The sequence below is a fragment of the Drosophila ficusphila genome, unplaced genomic scaffold (assembly GCF_018152265.1).
Source record: "Drosophila ficusphila isolate 14025-0441.05 unplaced genomic scaffold, ASM1815226v1 contig_286, whole genome shotgun sequence".
Classification (NCBI taxonomy): Eukaryota; Metazoa; Arthropoda; class Insecta; order Diptera; family Drosophilidae; genus Drosophila; species Drosophila ficusphila.
The window spans coordinates 6,152,564-6,174,345 of record NW_025064189.1 but is presented as its reverse complement, the minus strand read 5'-3'; the positions used below and the strand labels follow the sequence as shown (position 1 = coordinate 6,174,345).

The 21,782-nt window shown below is 41.6% G+C and overlaps 7 protein-coding genes across 8 annotated transcripts; 3 read left to right on the top strand and 4 right to left on the bottom strand.

The window, feature by feature from the left end:
• Positions 1-119: 119 nt before the first annotated feature.
• On the bottom strand, positions 120-3,897 carry LOC108100626 (possible lysine-specific histone demethylase 1). Its single transcript, XM_017204627.1, has 4 exons — positions 3,589-3,897; positions 1,971-3,483; positions 1,372-1,910; positions 120-1,227 (listed from the first exon to the last, which is right to left on the bottom strand). The coding sequence occupies exons 2-4, from the start codon at positions 3,479-3,481 to the stop codon at positions 626-628; spliced, it is 2,652 nt and encodes an 883-aa protein (XP_017060116.1). The 5' UTR covers positions 3,482-3,483; positions 3,589-3,897; the 3' UTR covers positions 120-625.
• A 712-nt stretch (positions 3,898-4,609) lies between these two features.
• Positions 4,610-6,190, bottom strand: LOC108100245 (peritrophin-44). Its single transcript, XM_017204021.1, has 2 exons — positions 6,116-6,190; positions 4,610-5,670 (listed from the first exon to the last, which is right to left on the bottom strand). Exons 1-2 carry the CDS (start codon positions 6,120-6,122, stop codon positions 4,661-4,663), a joined length of 1,017 nt encoding a protein of 338 aa, XP_017059510.1. The 5' UTR covers positions 6,123-6,190; the 3' UTR covers positions 4,610-4,660.
• Positions 6,191-7,250: 1,060 nt separating this feature from the next.
• LOC108100204 (peritrophin-44) lies at positions 7,251-8,447 on the bottom strand. The gene is made up of 2 exons (XM_017203979.2): positions 8,406-8,447; positions 7,251-8,343 (listed from the first exon to the last, which is right to left on the bottom strand). The coding sequence occupies exons 1-2, from the start codon at positions 8,410-8,412 to the stop codon at positions 7,352-7,354; spliced, it is 999 nt and encodes a 332-aa protein (XP_017059468.1). The 5' UTR covers positions 8,413-8,447; the 3' UTR covers positions 7,251-7,351.
• Positions 8,448-10,001: 1,554 nt separating this feature from the next.
• LOC108100225 (peritrophin-44) lies at positions 10,002-11,993 on the top strand. 2 transcript variants are annotated; one of them, XM_017204003.2, is made up of 2 exons: positions 10,002-10,078; positions 10,794-11,993. In XM_017204003.2, exons 1-2 carry the CDS (start codon positions 10,072-10,074, stop codon positions 11,864-11,866), a joined length of 1,080 nt encoding a protein of 359 aa, XP_017059492.1. In that variant the 5' UTR covers positions 10,002-10,071; the 3' UTR covers positions 11,867-11,993. The 2 variants fall into 2 exon arrangements, with proteins under 2 accessions (XP_017059492.1, XP_017059491.1); XM_017204002.2 differs by lacking the exon at positions 10,002-10,078 and adding an exon at positions 10,240-10,320.
• A 1,256-nt stretch (positions 11,994-13,249) lies between these two features.
• On the top strand, positions 13,250-14,903 carry LOC108100230 (peritrophin-48). The gene is made up of 2 exons (XM_017204008.1): positions 13,250-13,338; positions 13,700-14,903. The coding sequence occupies exons 1-2, from the start codon at positions 13,329-13,331 to the stop codon at positions 14,767-14,769; spliced, it is 1,080 nt and encodes a 359-aa protein (XP_017059497.1). The 5' UTR covers positions 13,250-13,328; the 3' UTR covers positions 14,770-14,903.
• Positions 14,904-16,833: 1,930 nt separating this feature from the next.
• LOC108100132 (peritrophin-44) lies at positions 16,834-18,221 on the bottom strand. The gene is made up of 2 exons (XM_017203885.1): positions 18,130-18,221; positions 16,834-17,897 (listed from the first exon to the last, which is right to left on the bottom strand). The coding sequence occupies exons 1-2, from the start codon at positions 18,131-18,133 to the stop codon at positions 16,834-16,836; spliced, it is 1,068 nt and encodes a 355-aa protein (XP_017059374.1). The 5' UTR covers positions 18,134-18,221.
• Positions 18,222-19,809: 1,588 nt separating this feature from the next.
• On the top strand, positions 19,810-21,424 carry LOC108100224 (peritrophin-48). The gene is made up of 2 exons (XM_017204001.2): positions 19,810-19,869; positions 19,958-21,424. Exons 1-2 carry the CDS (start codon positions 19,866-19,868, stop codon positions 21,364-21,366), a joined length of 1,413 nt encoding a protein of 470 aa, XP_017059490.1. The 5' UTR covers positions 19,810-19,865; the 3' UTR covers positions 21,367-21,424.
• The last annotated feature ends 358 nt before the right edge of the window (positions 21,425-21,782 follow it).

Genomic DNA, 21,782 nt, shown 5'->3' with positions numbered 1-21,782 from the left:
TTTTCTTAAATCTAACGGATTAGATACTTTCTTAAAGTTTTAAGAAACATGTTTACAAAAATAAGCCCAGGAAATTAAACCAAAAATTAAACTAAAAAGTCGCTAGTAATCATGTTCAATTAGTTGATAAATAAACCTAAATAAAATTTATTTCACTTTTCGTAATTAAATAGTTTTTCAGAATCCTCATAATTAATCTGAATTTATGTAGTTATCTAACATATATTTGACAATTACACTTAAAGGGTTTACCTTTTTAAACATTTATGTTTCGCAATTATTTTTCACTTTATAAATAGTTACACGCATCAAAACAAGTTGAACAAGTTTCGAAAGATAATTGGATTCGTTGCACGGATAGAGACGCCCTAAAAGAAGATTTGAACTGAAAGAAACGTTGAAAAGTTTTTGCTATGTTCAGTGTTATTGCTTATTTTGATCTTAATAATAAAATAATTGGTTGAATGGTAACTCATAATAGTCCATCATGTGTAGTGGAATAGTCTTAGGTATTTACATAGGTCTAGCTTAGTTTTTAACAGCGAGCCCCAAGTTTGTATGATACAAAAACTAAACGCTTTAGAAGTAAATGGCGGGGCCCAAGTTCTTCAAGCTAAATACATGGTTACTGTAGCTCCGTGGAGTCGGCAGTGTTTGAATTTGAGTTTTCCTCCGACTTCTTCGACGACGGGGAGTCGGATAGATTGGGCGAGAGATCGCGCAGCTTGACCACGTTTCCCACGGACACCGAGTTGGCCGCCTCGGCCACCGAGTAGCCGATATCCGCTGGCGTTCCCTCCGGATAGCCCAGATAGTAATCCGCAATTCGTCCAGCTTCCCGCAATCCACTCAAATAGGCACCATGCACTGTGGCCGGATAGTTCCGTATCGTGTGCTCGCCGGCGAAGAAGAGGCGTGGTAATCCTTCCGCCTCTTTGCTAGAAGGCGGAATGACTGGCGCCGCCAGCAGATCGTAATCACTGCCGGAGGAGCCCACGGAGACGTAGCTGTAGGAGCCACGCGCCCATGGATCGCTGCGCCACCGCGTGACGACCGTTTCCTTCGGCTGCGGAACAGAGGTGTTTCCAAAAATATTCTTCAGCACTGACATGCACCGACCGATTATAATGTCATCAGTCACACTCTCCACTAAGTTGGCTGCCATTCCGGCGACCAGGGCAAGCAGCACCGGAGATGAGCTAATGCTCCAAAACAGGAACATTTCCCCTGAAACACAAGGGAAATATTATAATGTTTACAAAGTGAATTCAATCTATTTTACAGATTAATGGAGTTTTTGTCAATTACGTCTTGTTGTTTTGTTTTATAATATTTATATCAAACCAAGAACAAGCAAAGTTAACCACTTACCTCTACTGGAGGTTGTGCTGCCCACATGTCCGAAAAGATTGGCGTTAGGATCCCAGAAGATGCGATCGAAACAGAGCACCACCTTGTTGAGATTGCCGAATCCCAGCCTGCGTATGGCCTGCTGTTTCCAGTCCGGCAACGGCGGATCAAACTTTACCGTATTGCTTTGCTGCGACTCCTCGTGGGCCACCGCCACTTTAAGGACGCCCAAAGTGAGGGTACAGACGGCAAGATCTGCCTTGTACGTCATCTGCGAATTGGAGGTCTTCAAGTTTTCGGCCACCACCTCCACGCCATTGGTGCCGTATTTAATCTCCTTGACAGCGCTATTAACGCGAATGTCTAGGTTTTCGGTAAGAGCTACTGGCACACAAGAATAACCATTTCGCACGGTGGTGTGGTGGCCAATAAACTCGAAGTCATCGTCCTGATCCCAGTGTTTTAGAGAGAGATTGTTCAGACGGGTGGCGTTGGCAAACTCTAGGTTGGCAAAATGCCAGTCCAAGATGAGGCGATCGCGGGAGGAGAGGTACACATCGCTGTTAATATAAAGTAGATTACAACCTATTTCACTCTTCAAAACCTTTCTTATTTTTTACCTAGGCCTATTTTGCTCTAGCTCGCGAAGCTTGGCCTCCATTTGCTTGTCCTCTTCATGCAGTTCGCTAAAGAGCTTTGCCTGTTCCTCCAGCTTGATTTGTGTGTTCCGTATGTTGAACTCCTGGCGTCCGTAGTTAACATCGCTCTCCGTTCCCTTGGGTATTCGCTGCTTCACCATCGTTTGTCGCTCACTTTTAAGCGTAGCTATACTTTCTTTTAGTGTCTTTAAACGACGCCTATGCTCGATGATCTTTGTTTGGGCAGCTATAATCTCTTGCATGTGTTGCGCTTTTTTGTGCATGACCTGCATCTCCTGCATACTGATGATCCATTCGAGGGCATCGCCCAGTGAAACTGGACAATTGCCAGCGTAATTGAAGTCAAGGCGGTGGGACAAGTAGCTGGCCGACTCGAGCAATCGATTGAACTCCCGCTCGATCACGTCATCCTTCTCCTTTGGCACCGGTTTCCCATCCGGACCGTAGAGCGGACACGTTTGCTGGATGGGCACCAGGTCCATGCCGATCTGCTTGCTCAGGATGGTCATTGGATTGCCATAGACGCCGGTCACCACCATCGCGCCCAGATCTGCTATGTAACTGTTCTTGCGAAATGTGGCAATGCGCCCGCCCACTCGATCCCGCGCCTCCAGAACGATCACATCCATGCCGAACTGCTGCAACTGCTGAGCCACAGCCAAGCCAGAGATCCCAGCGCCAATCACAATCACTTTCCCCAGCTTTTTGGTGGGTATCGGACGTTGTCGCTTGAAGATGCCAAAGTTGATGAAGCCATGTCGCTCGAGGAACGAGTGCACCCGCCTTACCAAACCAGGTTCGCTATCAAAGGGCGGTGGCAGGTTCTTAAGGGCATTTTCGTAGCTTAGCTGCAGCTTGGGATTATCCACCCACATGTGCAGCAGGCTATTCCGGATGTTGAGGAACACCCGATGGCCCAGAATCCCCGAGCGACTGATGTCCGGAAAGCAAGCCTCCTCGTTCGGCGTCATCTTATTAAAGGGCAGGCGAGATTGAAAGACGGCGCCCTCTTGACCGGATAGAACGGTGGGTGTGCCCACATCTCGATCCTTGGCTTCGCCATTCTGCGAGGGTCGTGGATTAGCGCTGTTCGGACCGGAAACAGAGGTGGCATTTGCCTCCGATTTTCGGGCTTGGTTTTGGTTTTGGCTACGTCGTTCAGCCTGTTGAGTATTCGATCCCAAGGATCCCGAACCTGACTTGTCATTCGAGACGGATTCCCCACTACCACTGGGCCGGTTGCTATAATCCACTTTTGGTCGATTGCGCCTGCTGGTGCGTCGTTCATCGCTGGTGGCCGGTGCATCATTGGAGTCCTCATCGGGCTGTTTATGTTTCTGGGATGGATTGGCGGGAGGAGGTGCATTTCTTTTCGGTGATGGCTCACCGTCCGAATCGTCGCTTATCAGCGTCACATACTCAATGGGCTCGGTCATTTTCGACCCACTGCCGCCGGATTGAGTTGGCTTCATCACTGGAAAATGGAGTTTCTACTATGAACACCGACAAGTAAGCTCTACAAAACTAGTTTAAACGAACTGAAAATCAGTTCAAAGCTCTTGCTCTAGCGAAAACTTACGGTTGAAAGTCACGGATGATCCTTCAGCATAAAACACAAGAATGCTGTTGCATACTTTTCTTGCGATGTAGCCGAAATTTTAGTTGGTTTATTATCACACGTTTTGCTGATCGGCCTGCGGGTTACGTTTTATCTGCTCACAACTTCCTGCCTGCCTGCTTTCAATGAAGTAAACTATTCTCGGTTGAAGTTTTAATTGCTCCATGCGTTGCTTTTCGTTTTACGTCAACTATTAGATCGATTTTCCGACATTCAAAAGTGCAAATTATAAAATTGTTTATATGGTTTTGGCGGTGTGGCTGACGCATATTGCCGCTGAAATACTTTAGCCGGTGGAGACAACTTAGGCTGCGCCACCTGGTCATACTGCTCGACTTTGCGCGCTTTTCCGTTAAACGTTGTTACGTTTCATATTCTGTTTGAAAATGTTTTTAAATCTTATAATCAGTAATTATGTGAAAATTTTTTCAATTTCTGCAATTATAAATCGACGTTCGCTTCTTAAAAACAAGTTAAATTTGAAAAAGGCCGTCGATTTCTTGCTGGCATACTAATCGATAACTTAACCGTTTTAAACCGGAATCGGTAAAGAATAATTTAAAATTTAACGGTTTTTGCTTTGCAGGGGAAGTTAAATTGTTATCTGTACGTTTGGTTTACTAAATTTTTGTTGTTTTTTTTTTTTTTGTCAAATCGGATAAGACTACAAATAGAATAGGAACCTCTGCGAAACATAGATTTAAAAAGGTATAATGATTCATATGGTCTCGGTTTTTCCCAAGACAATTGTCTTCTTTGCCGATGTTCAACAGAAAGATATGAATTAATTGGATAATTTCCAAACTTAGAAACTGAAAGAGGTCTTGCTTTTCAAGTGGCAATTAGAAGATAGTAACATAATAAGGAATGTGGGTCATTATTTTAACTGGGAAACAAATCCGATGACGTGCAACCCTTTAACAAAAGGTGTATTTTTTATGTTCTTAATTATTAAAACAAAAGGTAGTCAATAAAATAATACAACTGGTTTGGTTTTTGCATTTAAACTTCAATTTATAGGTAGAGCCCCCGCTCATTCGCGACCATCGCAGCACTTGTCGTATATGATTTTGGAGGTGCAGGCCTCGAGGGTCTCGTCGAAGAAGTGGTCGAAGTGGCAGGTCTCCTCCACCACCTCCTTGTTGTCCACGCACCGGATGTAGTTGTGGCAGTCGTTGCTGCTGCTGGTCACGATCCTTGTGCCACGTCCGTCGCACCGATTGTGGGTGCAGACCACCGAGGTGGCCTTGTCGCAGCTCTGCGAAGCCTCGTCGAAGAAGTATCCCTCGGGACACTGCTGCCAAGTGGGATCGAGATCGGCAACGGGATAGAGGGCCTTGCAAACGAAGTAACCGCGACAGGTGGCCTGGTCCGATTTGAAGGTAACCTCCTTGTAAATGCCACAGACATTCACCTTCGAATGGGCTGAGCACTCCACCTTGTTCGGCTGCACACAACTGCCGGTCTCCACATCGAAATAGAGTAAAGCCTTCGAGGTGGAGCACGATTTCGCCGCATGATTTTCGGATGAATCACACTCGTTGTAGTAGGAACAGTCGGTCTCGTTCCTGAACTTGGTTTTCTTCGCCACCAGTTCGCAGATGTTGTTCACGTCCACGCATTGCGAGTCCACGCCGTACAGGCAGGACTGGGAGCTCTCCTCGAAGTGCTGGCCATCCGGGCACTTCCCCTCCAGCGGCACGCCGCTCTTGCAGTAGAAGTACTTGTGGCACTCCGTGGGATCCGCCACCCATTCTCCGTCCAATCCCTCGCAGCGATTGCCGCAGTACTTGTGGCTGTTGTCTAGCGTGTCCACGCATTGCTTCTGGTTGGGATCGAAGGACTTGCCGGTGGGACAGGTTAACAGGGTGCCCTCGCCATCGTAGCACTGGATGTACTGGTCGCAGGTGCCGGGCTTGCGGATTTGGGTGCCGTTCTGAAACAGCCGGCACAGCTCCTCGTAGTCATCGGAGCCGGCAAGAGAGGACGGCAGACATATCACCATCAGAAGACATCCCAGAAGTACTCTACACTTCCTTGAAACTGAAAATCAAATAAAATAATTTAAGATTTGATTTCGGAGGAACATTTATACATATACGGAATAATAATACATAGTTAAAAAATAACTATCAAAATTTGTGCAATACAGTTTATAAAAATCAACTAAATATTAATAAGTTATCATGTCATAAAGCGGCCTTTAATAACAATAAACCAAACGATACTCTTAAATTTTAGCTTTTAATCAAATTATTTTTATTAGCACTATACTTTTTTATTTATTTACCGGATTTCCCGTAACAAAAAATAGTTCTCCCAATTAAATATGGCCTATAAGTATATGCCAGCTTGCGATACCAATATTTTTGTTTTCAATTTTATAGAGATAACTTCGAATGAGCTTATTATAAAAGTTGTATTAAAATTCCCGGCGAGATATCTGTCTCATTTCAGCGGTGAACTTCGCTCGGTTGATAAAACTTACTCGTCATGGCTGATTCTTTGAGAATTTGGTTGCAGAATTTGCAGGAAATCAGTTCGAGGGGATTGATGAGGTCTCGCCAACCAATTGCCTTCGACTAAATGGAGTTTCGTGAATGGAAAAGGTTTATATTTACTAGCTTCTGCCTCTGCTGATAGCGCACTTTATTGCCACTCTTAAGAAAAAAAAATCTTATCGATCTCGTGCGAAAGTACGTAAGCCTATTCAAGTGCTTCAGTTAATTTGAGATTTAAATCTGGATCTATTTGTATGCATATGGCTTAAAAACCCAAACGACTGACTAATGAATTTTGGCAAGTGGACAGAAATGAAAACAGAAAACTAGTATGAAAGTAGATAATGAGTATTTCAGTTGATTTTGATTCGGAATTAACCTCATTGGTTATTAATTAATAGAGCTATATATTAATCGTATCGACAGTAGTCACAAGTTATTGTGTGTTATGGCATCGTAAATATGACAAAGTGATAAAGCCAGTGCTCAGCCATCTTGTTGTCGCTTTCAATTGTTTTTGGGGGAATCAGAACAGTTTAAAAACATTGATTATGTCAGGCGAATAAGGACACTGATCTTCATTTATGACATTGGCAATTAGATTGAGGTATTCTACTTCCAACACCAGCACATAAAGTTTCCATGATTTTGTGTTTACTTGCCACTATAATATGTTTATAATTGTTTTTTTTTTTTTTGAAATTTTGCAGTTCCACTTAAAGCAATAACTCAATATAGTTTAAAATAATTTGTATTTATTAAAAAGATCAGCAAAGTTGGGTAGGGATAATACAATCAAACAAATTTACAAGGCAAATTAAATTTTATAGGAAAATCAAATAAATGTCTTTTTTATTTATAACTTAAATTTGATTTAGGAATATTAAAAATGCTTTTTCGTCAGATAAGTAAGTAAGAGTTGCTTAAATAATTCAATGGAATGGTTATTGGTTAATTATAAAGAAAAGTTTTTAAACCTTTCCACAGGTCTCAAAAAATGTTTAGTGTATATTTCTGTAACTATCGCAAACATATTTGGTATATTTATTTACCAGATTTACCAGATAAGTTTAAGCTTATGGTAATGCATAAAATTGAACAAATTAATAATTAATTTTATTTCAACACCAACTTCTATACACCCCGCCAAGAAATCCCCTTTCTTTTACATTTACATTTGTTTTAAAAACATAGATTGCTGAGCTTTATTGATTGTTTTTTTTTTAGGTACACGCGGTGTAGGTTTTGACACTGGCGACGCAGCCGCCGAGGTCCTCGTCGAAGAAGTAGTTGCCGCAGGACCTCTCGTACTGGGTGACTCCATCCGAGCAGCGCAGGTAATGCCGGCAACCGGATGTTGCACTCACCACAAAGTCGGAAGTGCGGCCATCGCAACGATCCTCGGTGCACTTCACCGAATTGGGGGTCACGCATGCCTGACTCTTTTCGTCGAAGAACCGATCCTCGGGACACTGATGCCACAGGGGATTGGCATCGGGAGTGCCATCAGCCTGCAGGGCGCAATAGAAGTACCCACGGCAGGTGGCACCATCCTTGACAAATGCATCGGATTTCGGCTTCTTGGCGGTGCCACAAACATCGGTGGGCAGCGGATGGGCATCGCAGTCAACGAGCGCCTTGGACACACACTGGCCAGTGCTGGCCTGATAATACGAATCCTTGCAGGTCTGGTCCTTGAGGACACCCTTGGTGCACACATGATACCTGTTGCATCCCAGCAGATTGTCAAAGTTCACGCCGTTCGCCACAATGTTGCAGTACTCGAAACTGCTGGTCGTGCATTCCGATTCGTGCAACCGGGAGCAGGTTTGCGTGGTGGCATTGAAGTGGGTGTCCTGCGGACAGCTGCCGTACATGGCCACCTCCTCAGCCGAACAGTAGTAGTATCCGGTGCAGGACTTTGGATCCGCCACGAACTGGGTGGCCTTGTCCTGGCAGGAAATCGAGCAGCTGGACGTGGAGCTGGCCGACAGGCTCTTCACACATTTACCCGCATCCTTGTCGAAAAAGGACGCGGATTGCGGACAGGTTGTGTAGTGGCTCACGGAATCGATGCACGTGATCGATCGACTGCAGGAATCGGGATCTCGGATCACCGTGTTGTTCGCGAACAACCGGCAGATATCTGCCCCTTTTACCGAACCACTGAGTTGCAGAAGCACCAGGAGTGCCACTCCAACAAAAATGAAGGGTTCTGCAATTGGGAGACTTAATTTAATTATTTTGAATTTTATATGCAGCCAAAGAACCACTCACTTTCCATTGCAAAAGCAGCTCAACTTCCAACGAACTATAAACTCTTACTGAATTCGATTCGCGACTAACGATTATTTTTAAGGGGGATCAGCTAACCGGAATTTTTTTTTGGTAAGATAAGCGGATTGATTTTTTATGGGGTACTAAACAGGGTTTTATGAACCATCCAAAAATATCTGTTGTTTATTTAGTACATTTGAAATATGATAGTATTCGTACCATAAAGTTATCAATAAAAATATTCTAGTTCATCTATATTGTATTTATGTAAACATTTTTACCATAACATAAATATTGGGTATAAATCTGTCTTTAAATTGCCTTAAGTTTCAATCATTTGATAATTGCCAATTGCTTATTAATAAATATCAGGAAATAGATAAGATTAGTTTGGGTCGAAAAGCATTAAAATAAAAAGAGACGCACCTATGTTATTTCATAAATTTTAAAACAATTTTCGTGAACAACAGACAATAATAATAATATTAATATTAATAAAAATAAGTTATTTAAGTCATTTGTTTTGATTTTTATTTTTAATTCGTAAAAAGTCAAGTGACTAAATCAAATTTCATTGTCTATTTGTGGGCGAGTTTTAATGGTTTCAATAGTTTGCTTTTAGGCCTTTAAGTGCTTGAAAATGTCGGGCACAAAAAAAATCGTATAAATTTATCAGTCAAAAGAGGAAGGTTATAGGGTTTCAAAATGGTTGGGTTTTATTGAATTTAAAAAATAAAAAACAGTAGTTTTATAACTATTTCTAAAATTAAAAAAAAAAAACATATACAGTAGAATCCTGTTATAACGACTCCGCTTATAGTGTCCGTCCGGGTATTGCGACGAAAACTCGATGGCTTGATTGGTCCCCAGACTGACTTATACACTTAAATCCTTCTGCTTAGTGCGTCTTCCGGGTATAACGACGAAAAATCGTCGGTCCCTTGAAAGTCGCTATAAGCGGATTCTACTGTATATCTTAGACCTAAAAAACTCTAGAAGGAATTTATAAAATTTTCGTTTTTATCGTGGAATTATGAATTTATGAGTTGGTTAAAAGATATAATTGATATATTTCATTTCTGTTTTAGATAGTACAAATCCAAAATTAAAAAAAAATAAAATTCACCGTACTGTAGTTTCAATCGAGTAGTATAGTTATAAAATAACAAATTTCCCAAAAATCAGTTAATTTATTTTATTTATATTTTTTAAACGTTCGAGTATTACCAGCTATTGTTAGCAAGTGATTGAATTAAAAGTGTGTAAACATTTATTTTTTCAGCAAAAACTGATAATACCAAGTTGGAAGGAGTGGAGGATCGTGTTGAGATTCAAATTGAGATATCTGCCTAATGTCGTGTTGCCGAAATGAATGGCGAGATACCGGGAAAACGCCGCCGAGCGATCAATAAGAGCCATGACATTCCTCCGACTCCTCGCCTCTGAAATTAAAAATCAATTATAGACAAAGGGGGCTTGCAATCAGCAGCTGATAATCCAAGAAAAAAAACCAAAACCACCAGGTCTGTCAAGAAAAATAAAATATATATAAAGTCGAGAAGGTACGCTGACCAGAACTTATAAGACAGTCCATTTTGGCGGTGGCCGCTAGTTAAACTTTCGTCGTCCAACCTTGTTGATCTGGGAGCTAACCAAAATTAAAAGGATGAAAGGTGCGTGGTTTACCCCAGACCTTAGAATCTTATCTAGTTTTAATTGCGATACATTACGCTGTGGTGGCGACGGGCTTATCTGGCTGACAATTTTTTAATTAACCACTCCGCCGAGCCGGGGAATTGGCCAACTATAAAAACGTTGAGGCTGCGATTGATTGGTTTAGTAACGGAAACGGATCGTTCGCTTCAGTCGGCCACCAAGCGAATTATTCTATAATATTACCAATCCAAAATGGGAGGTACGTTGGACCTAAAAAAAATGGAGTTTACTGTGATTTTGGTGAAGAATTTCATAACATAGTCCTTTGCTTCGAAATTGAATTAAAAAAAAAAAACTGAAACAACAAGTTTCAAGAAAAAAGGTCAAGTTGAATAAGTGAAAACTTTGTTTTAAAAATTTTTATAATATGAGCTTAATTTAAAAAATTTTATAAAGTAAAAATGCTGTTTTTGAATGAAGTTTTTATTGTATGAAATTTTTTTTAAACTCAAATCAATAGTTTCAAATTAAGAAATATAAGCAAATTATTATTTAGCTTAAGAAGTTAGTCAGCTAAAAATGGTGATTTATCAATGAGTTTTAGAACAAGCAAATCTTAAGAGAAGCTTATCTCTTTGATCGAAGAAGTGCTTTAAAAATTTTGGATGGAAATTGTTCTAAAACTGGGAATTTTTTTTTATATTTTTCCTTATTTTTTAATTATTTTTCTAGAGCAAACATTCAGTGCAGGGATCTGCGCCGTGGCCTGTGTGCTCCTGCTGGCGTCGCAGGCCAGCGGCTTCAGCTACACGATGGAGCAGATGTGCGCCCAGATATCGGGAACGGGATACGTGGGCAATCCGAGCAGCTGCCGCGCCTGGGGCTACTGCGAGAACCAGAAGCTGGCCGGGTGGGGCACCTGCGATGACGGCCTGATCTTCGACTCGCAGAAGTCGTCCTGCTTGCCGGCCAACCAGACGATCTGCTCCACCAGTGCGGTGACCACGTGTGCCAATGCCAAGTCACCGATGTACGTGGCGGATCCGACGAATTGCACCCAGTACGCCTGGTGCGCGGGCAACGGAACTCTTCAGTACGGAAATTGCGGCGAGGGCGGTGTCTATGCGGCCAACAATCAGACTTGTGTTTGGGGACCCGCTTGTCCGCAGGACGACATCTGCAAGTTCATCAAGTCGGGCTCCTACATCGGCGATCCGGACAACTGCGGCTCCTACATTTCCTGCAACAATGGCTACGGCACCGCTGGCAGTTGCACCAAGCAGTACTACAATTTGGCAACTGGAATGTGCCAGAATGCCAATCCCTGCGACGGCAGTAGCAACAACGACAGTAGCGGTGATTCCTCTAGTCCTTTTACAGTGGGTGAGGAAGTCGCGGGAGTTTGTGCAAGTTTTTGGGCAGATGCTGAAGAAGCTGTTGCGGATAAGACGGATCAGACCTATAGATATGTCTCGGACAATACCACCTGCTATGGCTACTTCTACTGTGCCAATTCGACTGCAAGTGGTATTTGGAACCAATGTCCAGCCGGAACCCAATTCAATGTCGCTAAAGGCCAGTGCGTTTCGCCTGCCGCTTTTGCCTGTAAATTCAATCGGTGTGGCAATGTGAACAGGCAGTTCATGACCGTTCAGTATACCGGATGCAGGAGCTACTCGATCTGTGCCTCAGGCGTTCAGGCAACCTGCCAAAATGACCTCTACTACGATGAGATCAACAATATCTGCACCCAAACGCGACCATCTTATGCGATTTGCACAGCCACGGCTCCGACGAAGGGTTAAGTTTTCTTTCCTCCGGAATACCTTGTATTTGACATAACTTAAATCCTATCCGCGTTCTTTACTCCTTTGCCCTTGCAACCACTGCGGGGAAAGCATTAAAAAACCAATAAAAATACCTCAGCTTCGACTTGTCAATGATTATTTACTGCTGGGCTTAACAGAGTTAATTAGCTTAAAAAGGGTAGAACCCATCTAATTTGCTTAGGTGTCTCCGCTTAAAATATTATTTAAGGAACCCTAGATGACACTTCTTCCGATTTTGTGTGATAGATAGTGTTTCTGAAATGGTTTTAACTTTCTAAATATTTTTTCTTTCAGATATAACTCACCCAGAATATTCTTTTTTTAAGATAAAGATCTATATAAATATAGAAGCTTTTATAGTATGTTATCCAAGCTTTTGGTCATAATTTAGCTATCTTTCAGTTTGCATTGTTAGAAAAAATTTATGAATGTTTAAAGAAAATAGCGTTTGATTAAAGTAAACACTTAGATATTATTCTGGTTTTGACTAACAAACAATAAAATTTTCGAGAGATAATGAAGAACATTTTTAAAGTATTTATTATATTTCCAAGCTTTTGGCCATCATTTATCTATCTTTCAATTTGTATTGTGGAAAACTATATATAATTTTTAAAGCATTATAGTTTGTATGTCTTATCAATTGGAGAATTTATTTATACCATAGAAAAAAATCCCATAAACTTTTTAAAGGTATCGTTGATATCGGTTTTGAATGTTTAAACAAAAGTGCGTTTGATTGACGTAAGCGTTTAGATATTATTCTAGTTTTGGCTATCAAACAATCAAATAATTAACTCGGTCGCCTGGAATTTTCGAGAAAAATAGGTGACGTCAACTTGTTGACACTGAATTGTTTTAGAAAAAAATCAATCAAATAATAATAACCATAACACTTGCAGCACTTAAGAAGTAGAAACTCAAAGATTAATCCAAAAGAAGATCACTTTCTTCTATAGTAATTTCCTTGAAAAATCTGGAAAATTTTTTAATAAGTAGAAAAATATTATCACTACACCTCTCGTTGCTTTTTCGGTGTTCAAGAACTCTGAATGGCATTGATGGGGATCGCGGCGAGTGACACATGCAATTTCCCTATCGATGGGGGGCCACTGATCGTTGATCATTGATACCTCCGAAAAGTCTGTTGTTCTGCGAACGAGACAACTCCGATGTTATTGCCGTGTAATTTACATGCGACGGTGCTATCGTACATCAGAAAATCAGAAGAAATACGAAACGGGAGCGCTATCAGTCCATTCTGATTGAGATAGCATGTGCATTTTGGAAATTGTTTTTTCGCCGAACAAAACGGAGCGGAATGGTCTTTGAATATTTAAGGGCGCCAGCTTCCGAAGTTGCAGTATCAGTTGTGTTTCGATCGCCGCAACGGGACGTTCCATTTACCAGGATACGAGTTAACCACAGGATATAAACCATGAACAGAGGTACTACTATATATTCTGCTAACTTAAGTGAAATCAAAAGGAGTGCAATTTAACCTGTAAAAACGAAAACCGACGTTTCCTGCTGTATCCCTAAAATCGGATTATACTTGAGAACTTCTTAAAAGGATTTTAATAACTTTTTATAAAAGAGAATATAAAAGGAATGAGGAGTTTTTAAACAAATATCAATCAATTATTTGTACTTAAAACAAAAGTTCTTTTTGATAGAGTATTGTTATTAGAGGTTTTATAAAGAGTTTTGTAATTTAATATTAAATTCAAGGAAAGGAAAGGTGAAGTATTTTTAATTCTGTTGCTTTCAATTAAAAGAAACTCTATATTTTTATTGGTATCCTTGCAGCCAGCGGTATCCTGTCGCTGCTTTTTGTGGCCAGCGCCTTGGGCGGCGTGATCGAGGACTTTGAGTACCTGTCGGTGGAGGATATCTGCGAACTGCTGCCGCTGGACACGATCTTCCTGCGTCCGAACACGTGCAACACGTGGGTGAAGTGTGCCGCCAACAACTACACCTCCTTGGAGCAGAGTGCCTGCGCCTCGGGCCTGTACTTCCACAAGGAGCTGGGTCGCTGTGCCCTCGCCTCGAGTGCCGTTTGTCCCTATGAGAATGTGATCAAGGAGGAGCCCAAGAACCTGTGCGCCAACGAGACGGATGGAGCCTTCGTCGTGGATCCGAGCAGCAGCGATTGCCGTGGCTATATCCTTTGTCGTGCCCAGAAGCAGATCCAGGCCAACTGCCCCAACGAGCTGGTCTTCCATCCGGTTTCCCGATCCTGTGTCTACCAGACCAAGTACAAGTGTCCTGCCAAACAGAAGGACCAGACGAGTCCCGCCTGCCGATCCCTGAGCAACCACACCCGCTTGGCCGATCCCGTCCACTGCGATCAGTACTACGAGTGCGTCAACGAGGTCCTTCACAGTCGATCCTGCGACAGTCCGCTGAAGGCCTACGATGCGGATCTGGGCTACTGCGTGGATGTGGAGCACGTCACCTGCTACGAGACGGCCACTCTGCCGGAACCGGAGAACACCTTCTGCCTGGACATTGCCAACCAGTCGGCGCGAGTGGGCTACTTCGCTGATGATGAGTCCTGCTCGCGGTACTACATCTGCGGTGAGCCGGTGAATGGAAAGCACGACACGGAGCCCAAGCACCTGAGCTGTCCTCTGGGTCAGTACTTTGACTTCGAGAAGCTATCCTGCCGCGACAGGCTGAATGTTCGCTGCCAGTTGGATCGCTGTGTGGGCACCAATCTGACCTACGTGAATGTGGCCGGCGATTGCCAGAGCTACGGTCGCTGCTCGAATGGAGTGACCGCCAGCCTGGGTCGCTGCCCTTCGGGATACTTCTTCGACGAGCGCAACCAGGGATGCACGCAGACCGACTACCACTACATCGCCTGCTCCGTCTAGGATTTGCAGCTCCAGCAGCAGCAGAATCAGCAGCTTCAGCAGCTAAAATAAAAACAAACACTTTTTCAATATCACTTACGAATTTAAGCACCAATAAATCGATCCAATTCAAGGTGGAGGTCAAATGCAATGCATAAGAAGTATTAATTACTTTGTGGTGGGTGCCTAATAAATAAAATCCATTCAAGAAAAGGTTTAAAGATGTAAAAAAAAATTATTTTGTATTTTCAATGTAAATTTAAGTTGTTGAAAACTTTCATTTAAGTTTAAACTACTGCAATAAATACATAAAATCTCGGAAAGAAGTATGTTATACAGATATTATATATTGGTTTTTGCGTTTTAAAAAGTTAACTCAAGAATCATTTAAAAAATTGCTTAGTTTTACCACATTTAAAGGATACAAAAAATGTATTACCAATGTTTATAAGATTTGAAATTGGAAAAGCTAAGTGAATTATGCCATATTATGCTGAGGGCGGAAATGTTCATTAGGGTAACAAAAAAACAGGGCGATCGAGTTCTTGACAACCCTTCGCTATCAAAGCGGTTCTTTTTTGGCAATCTATTTCTTTTTTTGTGACAGTTGGAGTGCCTAGAAAATTATCAGTTTTAATTAAAAGAGTACCCCAGTTCAGCGTTCGGAGAATTCAGAACCGATTCCTGATAGGCCGATAACAGATTTGCTACTTGCCAATGTCGTGAGCGGTTATTTCCTTGTTTGCCACGAGGCGGGCAAGAAGTATCAGCCTTCGAAAGATTCGACCAATTAAATCCCACTATAACAACTTAGGGTAAAATAGAGCCCACCGGGCGGATGAGTGATATATGATTTGGATTAAACTGAAATTCAGGAATTCTTGTTTTCTTTAATCAATAAGCCTACAAAGCCTATTGAAATTCCAATCGATATTTGGAAATAGTAGGAGTAGTTTTAGTATCCTAAGAGCTAAACTATTTATGTTACCGGCCCACACTGCGTATGATTTATTTATACGAATTTAAGTATTTTTTGTATAAAATATATTGTTTCTGAGCATGTTCTTAGTTCATGAGTACTCAAACAAGTAATGAATGAAGCGTTGCAATCAAGTAATTTAAATACTAAAAACTTTCCCTCTGATAAGTTTGTACTTTTCCATTCAACTTATTTATGGCTGCTGCTATTCGATTCGCAGTTGTTAAAATCGTGATACTTGCTGATATCACTCTCCCAACAAATGAATGAGTTCTATTGGCTACTTCCCGAGTACTTTCTCGCTTCACCTCCAAATTCCGGAGTGGTGTTCTCAGGCATGACATCACGGTCCTATCTCACCGAGGGTTTCTCCAATCGTTTCACGGAAATCTGAGCCAGAAAGTGATCCGGTAACCTAATCGTTATTACGTCTATCAGCCAAAAGAACCTCATGTTCTCATATATTTATTGTTGTGGCTGCGAAAAACAATGTGTCTAATTAAAACTGATTGCGTACGTCGCTCACGAGACCAAAATTTCGGTATTGCCATTCATCACCGGACGGTGGTCCCCTCTAATATTTTGGCAGGTGGGATAAGATAATGCTTGGATTTTTCAGAGCTGACTCAGCTGGCCAAAGTATGGCCAGAATTTCATGCTATTATAATTTGTATTAACTATAAAAAAATAGTATGCATAGCAACATACAAAAATACATTATCTCTATTTAACTAACACTTAAAAGAATGTTTTTGTACTTAAACAAAGCCTTTAAAAAATAAGGATATTATTAGAAATAAATATTAGTTATTTCTGGGAAACAAGGAAGCATAATGTAAATGTAAATTTTTTATACTTGATAAACTTGATTTATTATAAAATAAATAAGCAAAGTCAGTAAACATAAATATATATTTTCGAATACTATTTGGTAATACTGGTATCTGAATTTAAATAAAAATTATAATTTTAAGGTATAAAATCAATCATATCAATTTAGTGATATCTGAACAAAGAGGTGGCTTTGTATTTACAAAAGCAAGTAATAAAACCTGCTGCACTTATGTCCACTTTATAAATATATTTGTTAATTACCATTAAATTTCTCACGACACCGAAGATGTGGTAGAACCAGCGGTCAGCAGCTCGACTTCTGATAAAGTGGTTCCACCCGATGTTTGACAGGCAGCATAGGTTATCACTTGGGTGGTGCAGCGCTGGGTGACCTCGTCGAAGTACTCGTCCTGCGGACAGGTTCCCTGGCCAATGACGACGCCATCCTGGCAAATGGAGTAACCACGGCATCCGTCATCCGACTCGTTGGCCAGCTGGATGGTGGAGTTGCCCAATCCCACGCAGCGATCGTAGTCGCACTTCACCTTGGAACGCGGCACACAGGCGCCTCCATCGCTGGCCAGGAAGAACCTTCCATCCGAGCATTCGCCATGCTCCAAGGTGAACTCACCATCTGCCATCGGTTTGCAGTAGTAGTAGCCATTGCAGGTGCTGTTATCGGAGATAAATCCTCCCGATTCGGGACAAACTCCCTTTTCGACAACATCCGTCACTGGGGTGACATCACACTCCACATCCTGCTGGTAATCGCACTCCGCGGTGGAGGATTTAAAGTAGAATGTTCCCGGACAGGTGCCATTCAACACCTGGCCATCCCAGCACATCTGGTAGCCATTGCAGTTGTTCGGGTTCTTCACAAAGACACCATCTGGCAGGATGTTGCAATAGCTATCCGGATCCATTTTATCGGTGCACGGAAAATCGCGAATGCAATCCTGCGTTCCCGGGTTAAAGTTCATTCCAGTGTTGCAAACTCCGTGAGTTCCCTTGCCATCCTTGCAGTAATAGTATCCATTGCAGGAATAGGGATCCGCGGCGAATCCGGTGGGCAGAGCAGCACAAGGATCACTGGACAGGCACTTGACACTGCTCGAGGTTAGGCACTCCTGGCTCTCCCTGTCGTAGAAGAGTCCTGTGCCGCAGGTTCCACCCACAGGACTTCCATCGACGCACTGAACCCACGCGTTGCAGGCACGCGGATCGTTCATCTTGGTGCCATTGACCACCAGTTCGCAGATGAGAGTCGCATTGAAGGTGGAGGCTCCAGAAATCAAGGGAACACCGACCAGTCCGAAGATGAGGATGTACCACGAATCTGATTGCAAAAGATATTATTAATTGTAGTGCATAAAGTCCTTTAAACTGCATACAATTTTAAGAATATATTAAATTTGTTCAATTGAATTATTCCTTAACTAAAAATATGATTTTAATGCAATATTTGTAAATAACCGTATCAAGTTTTTGAAAAGATGAATTTTAATTAAGTAAGTTAGAAAGCAAGTATTTCTTTTTGAATATAAATATTTTTTGCAAAATATACTTACTCATCTCACTTCTTTGCTTTAAAAATTTAGTAAAAATTGAAAGTAAATAGACTTTTTCGGCAACCGAGGAGCAGAACGTCTAACTGGTAGCCCCAGAACTTTGGAATTAAATACCAAACGAAAGACAACACCTTCTCCAGTTTGTTTTGGGGTATTCCGAAAGGTCTATAAATTTGGGAGGTTTACTTTGGTGCCAAAACTGCCGTCAGTGGCTAAATTGGACGCATGGCGTATTCATATTCATGTTTTATCAGGCTTCGTTAATTCCAAAATTGACAAGTGATAAATTAAACTACTACCATTTCGATCGCAGAAGGCAATTTACGTTTTAGTTTTTCTGAATGAAACTTCTGGAAATATGTTTGTATGTTGTATATAACTAAACCAATAATATTTAAACTAATTTATTGCTTATTAAGCATATCAATGGGAGTATAGGTTAATTTATTACTAAACAGAGTATGGTTGACTGTTTTAAAATCATAGCTAAATAGTCTTATCTTCAGTGTCTGAGGTTGATAAGAATAGTAGGTACATACGACATTATGGTATTAATAGACCCCGATGACCAGTTACTTTAGAAACACACAGAATTATATCCCTATCACTTATAATTATAATCACAAATAAATTATCTTGCATTTTGTTGGGGCTTAAATAATATTTATAGACTTCTTTGAAACAACATTCAACTGGACTTTACCCATTAAATGACCATTTTGCTTTTCTTACTATAACAATCAATGCTAAGAATCGTCAGTTATGCGAAATAAATGGGTTAGTCATAATGGTGAAAATGCTTTAAAGTAGAACACCGGCTCATAAATTGTGGGGGCTAATGCCATAAAGTGGGCAATTCAACGCCAATTTAGATTGGTGGTATCTCCTTTTTGCTTAACGCCTGACTTTCCCAAATCGATTAAGAAAACAATTAAAAATGTATCATTAAATTCGGGAATCATGTGGTTGACTTACGACTGGAAAGATTTCATTTGGTGAAAATTATCTAATCGAATCTTCTTTATAGCTGTTTGCGCTTTGGCAATAAAACCGATGTTGGCTTTAGAATGAGATAATAGTTTATATTTTGAAAGGAGGTTGAGTTCCTAGAATTCGGTGGTTAACAGCCGATACTTTTTTCTTGCCAATTTAATCGATTTTATTGTAAGTCAGCATACTTTTAGATTATCTTACTAGGACTAGGTATTTTAGAAACATTTTGGTTGTATTTTTACTGAACATTTTTATTGGCTGCTAAGTCACGTTATATATTGTTCTTATTTTTGTATTCAATAAATTTGTCTACAAAAATATTATTTGCTTGAGAATCTTCTTCGATTATTAACCTTTTATAATATATTTAATATAATGTTATATTTTTTTTGTCACATTTTTCTGATAATAAAGATTATTTTTTCTTAATCTTTATTATTTTTAATATATAAATAATAATATCATAAACTATTTGTTTAGTGGAAATTCTGCGAATATTCTTATCCAATACCTTGTTGACTTGTCAGAGGGGCCATCGATCATGAAAACAAATTTTGATTCGCTGGTTGCCCATATCGATACATCAAAAAGTCAGTTTACTAACGTGACAGGTCCTCGATCAATTCTGAAATCCAAGAGGATCGAAGATAAAACCCAACTGGACTGCAAATAAAAACCGAGGCAAGTCGAATCGCCAGGAACAGTATACGACTGAAGAGCCACCAAAAATCAAGAGCTAAATAATGGGTGGGTTTGCTAAAATAAATAATAAACTGAATGAGAAATTAAATATATATAATATAAATAAAATATATATTTTATATATAATTTTTAGGTGGACAGAAAGGAGCCATCTTTGCAGCTTTGGCGCTGCTAATTGTGTGCGCTGCTCCGGCGAAGGCGGAGGTGAATGTGACCGCCTTGTGCCTGCTGGTCAGCAGCGGCAACTATGTGGCCAGCCAGACGGACTGCAGCACGTACTACCAGTGCCAGGGATCCACGTACACGACCATGTCCTGTCCCACGGGCTACTACTTCGACAAGAATGCCCAGCAGTGCACCGGATCGGTGCCGGCCACCTGCACCAGCAGCAGCAGTCCCTGTTTGGGCAAGGCGGTGGGTTCCTTTGCGGCCTCCAGTTCCTCCTGCGGTGGCTACTACTACTGCGGAGCCAATGGCGCCGTCAAGGGAAGCTGTCCGGCCGGGGAGAACTTCAATCCCACCACGATGGCCTGTGTGTATGCCAACCAATATCCCTGCACCGATCCCTCATCCTCGAGTAGCAGCGACAGCCTCAGCGGCAGTGGAACTGTTTCCCAGACCCTCAACCTGTGCAACCTGATCCGCGATGGTCTCTACTTCGGCAGCCCGACCAACTGCAGCAACTGGAACTACTGCCAGGATAATGTGTTGCACTCGGGACCCTGCAAGTCTGGACTGGTGTTCAATGTGAAGGCGGTTAACTGTGGCTATCAGACGGTCTCTTCCTGTTCGCAGGTGACCAACGATCCCTCCCTGACCGGAACTCCCATCGCTACCACTTGCTCCACTCCGGGATCCTTCATTGCTGCGACAGCCTGCAATCAGTACTACATGTGCTCGGCCAGCAACACCTACCAGCTGATGACCTGCCCAGCGGGTTACTTCTACGACACCATCTCGAAGGCCTGCGTGGTGAGGGAGAATGCGCGGAACAACTGCGACCGCTGTGCCGGCACCACCATGACCTTCGTGAACGCCTACTCCAGCAGCAACTGCTCCGACTATCTGTACTGCGTCAATGGCGTCCAGCGAGCGGTGGAGTCCTGCCCCACTGGCCACTACTTCAACGAGAATCTGGGTGGATGCACCACTGGCACGGAGCCGCAGTTCCTCTGCTGCAACCCGAACTTGAGCAGCGGCATTGCCACCACTCCGGCTCCCTCTGGAAATTCCACGGACACGGGATCTTCCTCAGGAAATTCCACGGACACTTCCTCCGGAACTTCCTCTGGATCTTCTTCCGGAACTTCCACCGATACTTCTTCTGGAACTTCCTCCGGAACTTCTTCCGGAACTTCCTCCGGAACTTCCACCGATACTTCTTCTGGAACTTCCTCCGGAACATCTTCTGGAACTTCCACCGATACTTCTTCTGGAACTTCTTCCGGAACTTCCACGGATACTTCTTCTGGAACCTCTTCCGGAACTTCCACAGATACTTCTTCCAAGACAGATACTTCGACCGGAACTTCAGGAAAATAATCCATACGCATCTTCTTTATTTTCAAAAATACTGAAAAAAAAAAAATATATATATAAATATAATAACTGCAAGAAAAAAAATAGTTCCTAAAAAATAATTTAATTTTTAAAATAATGAAACTTAAACTGTATTTGGTTGCCAAAGGATAAAATCGTATATTAATAAAAAGCAATGTATTTTTTGGGAGTTAGCCTAATTTATCAATTCGAATCAGGAAAAAGTTAACTTTTTGCAAAGCAAATTATTTTTGATTCTAAAATTGTTCTTTCTTTTTTTATTGATTTTAAATCAGGAAATAGAAATAAATATTAAGTCAATTCGACCTTTATGGGCTCCATATTAACCTTCTATAAAAATAATTGCTTTAGGTTTCATTCATAATCTAAAAACTGGTACTGTTGATGTTCCGATGAAG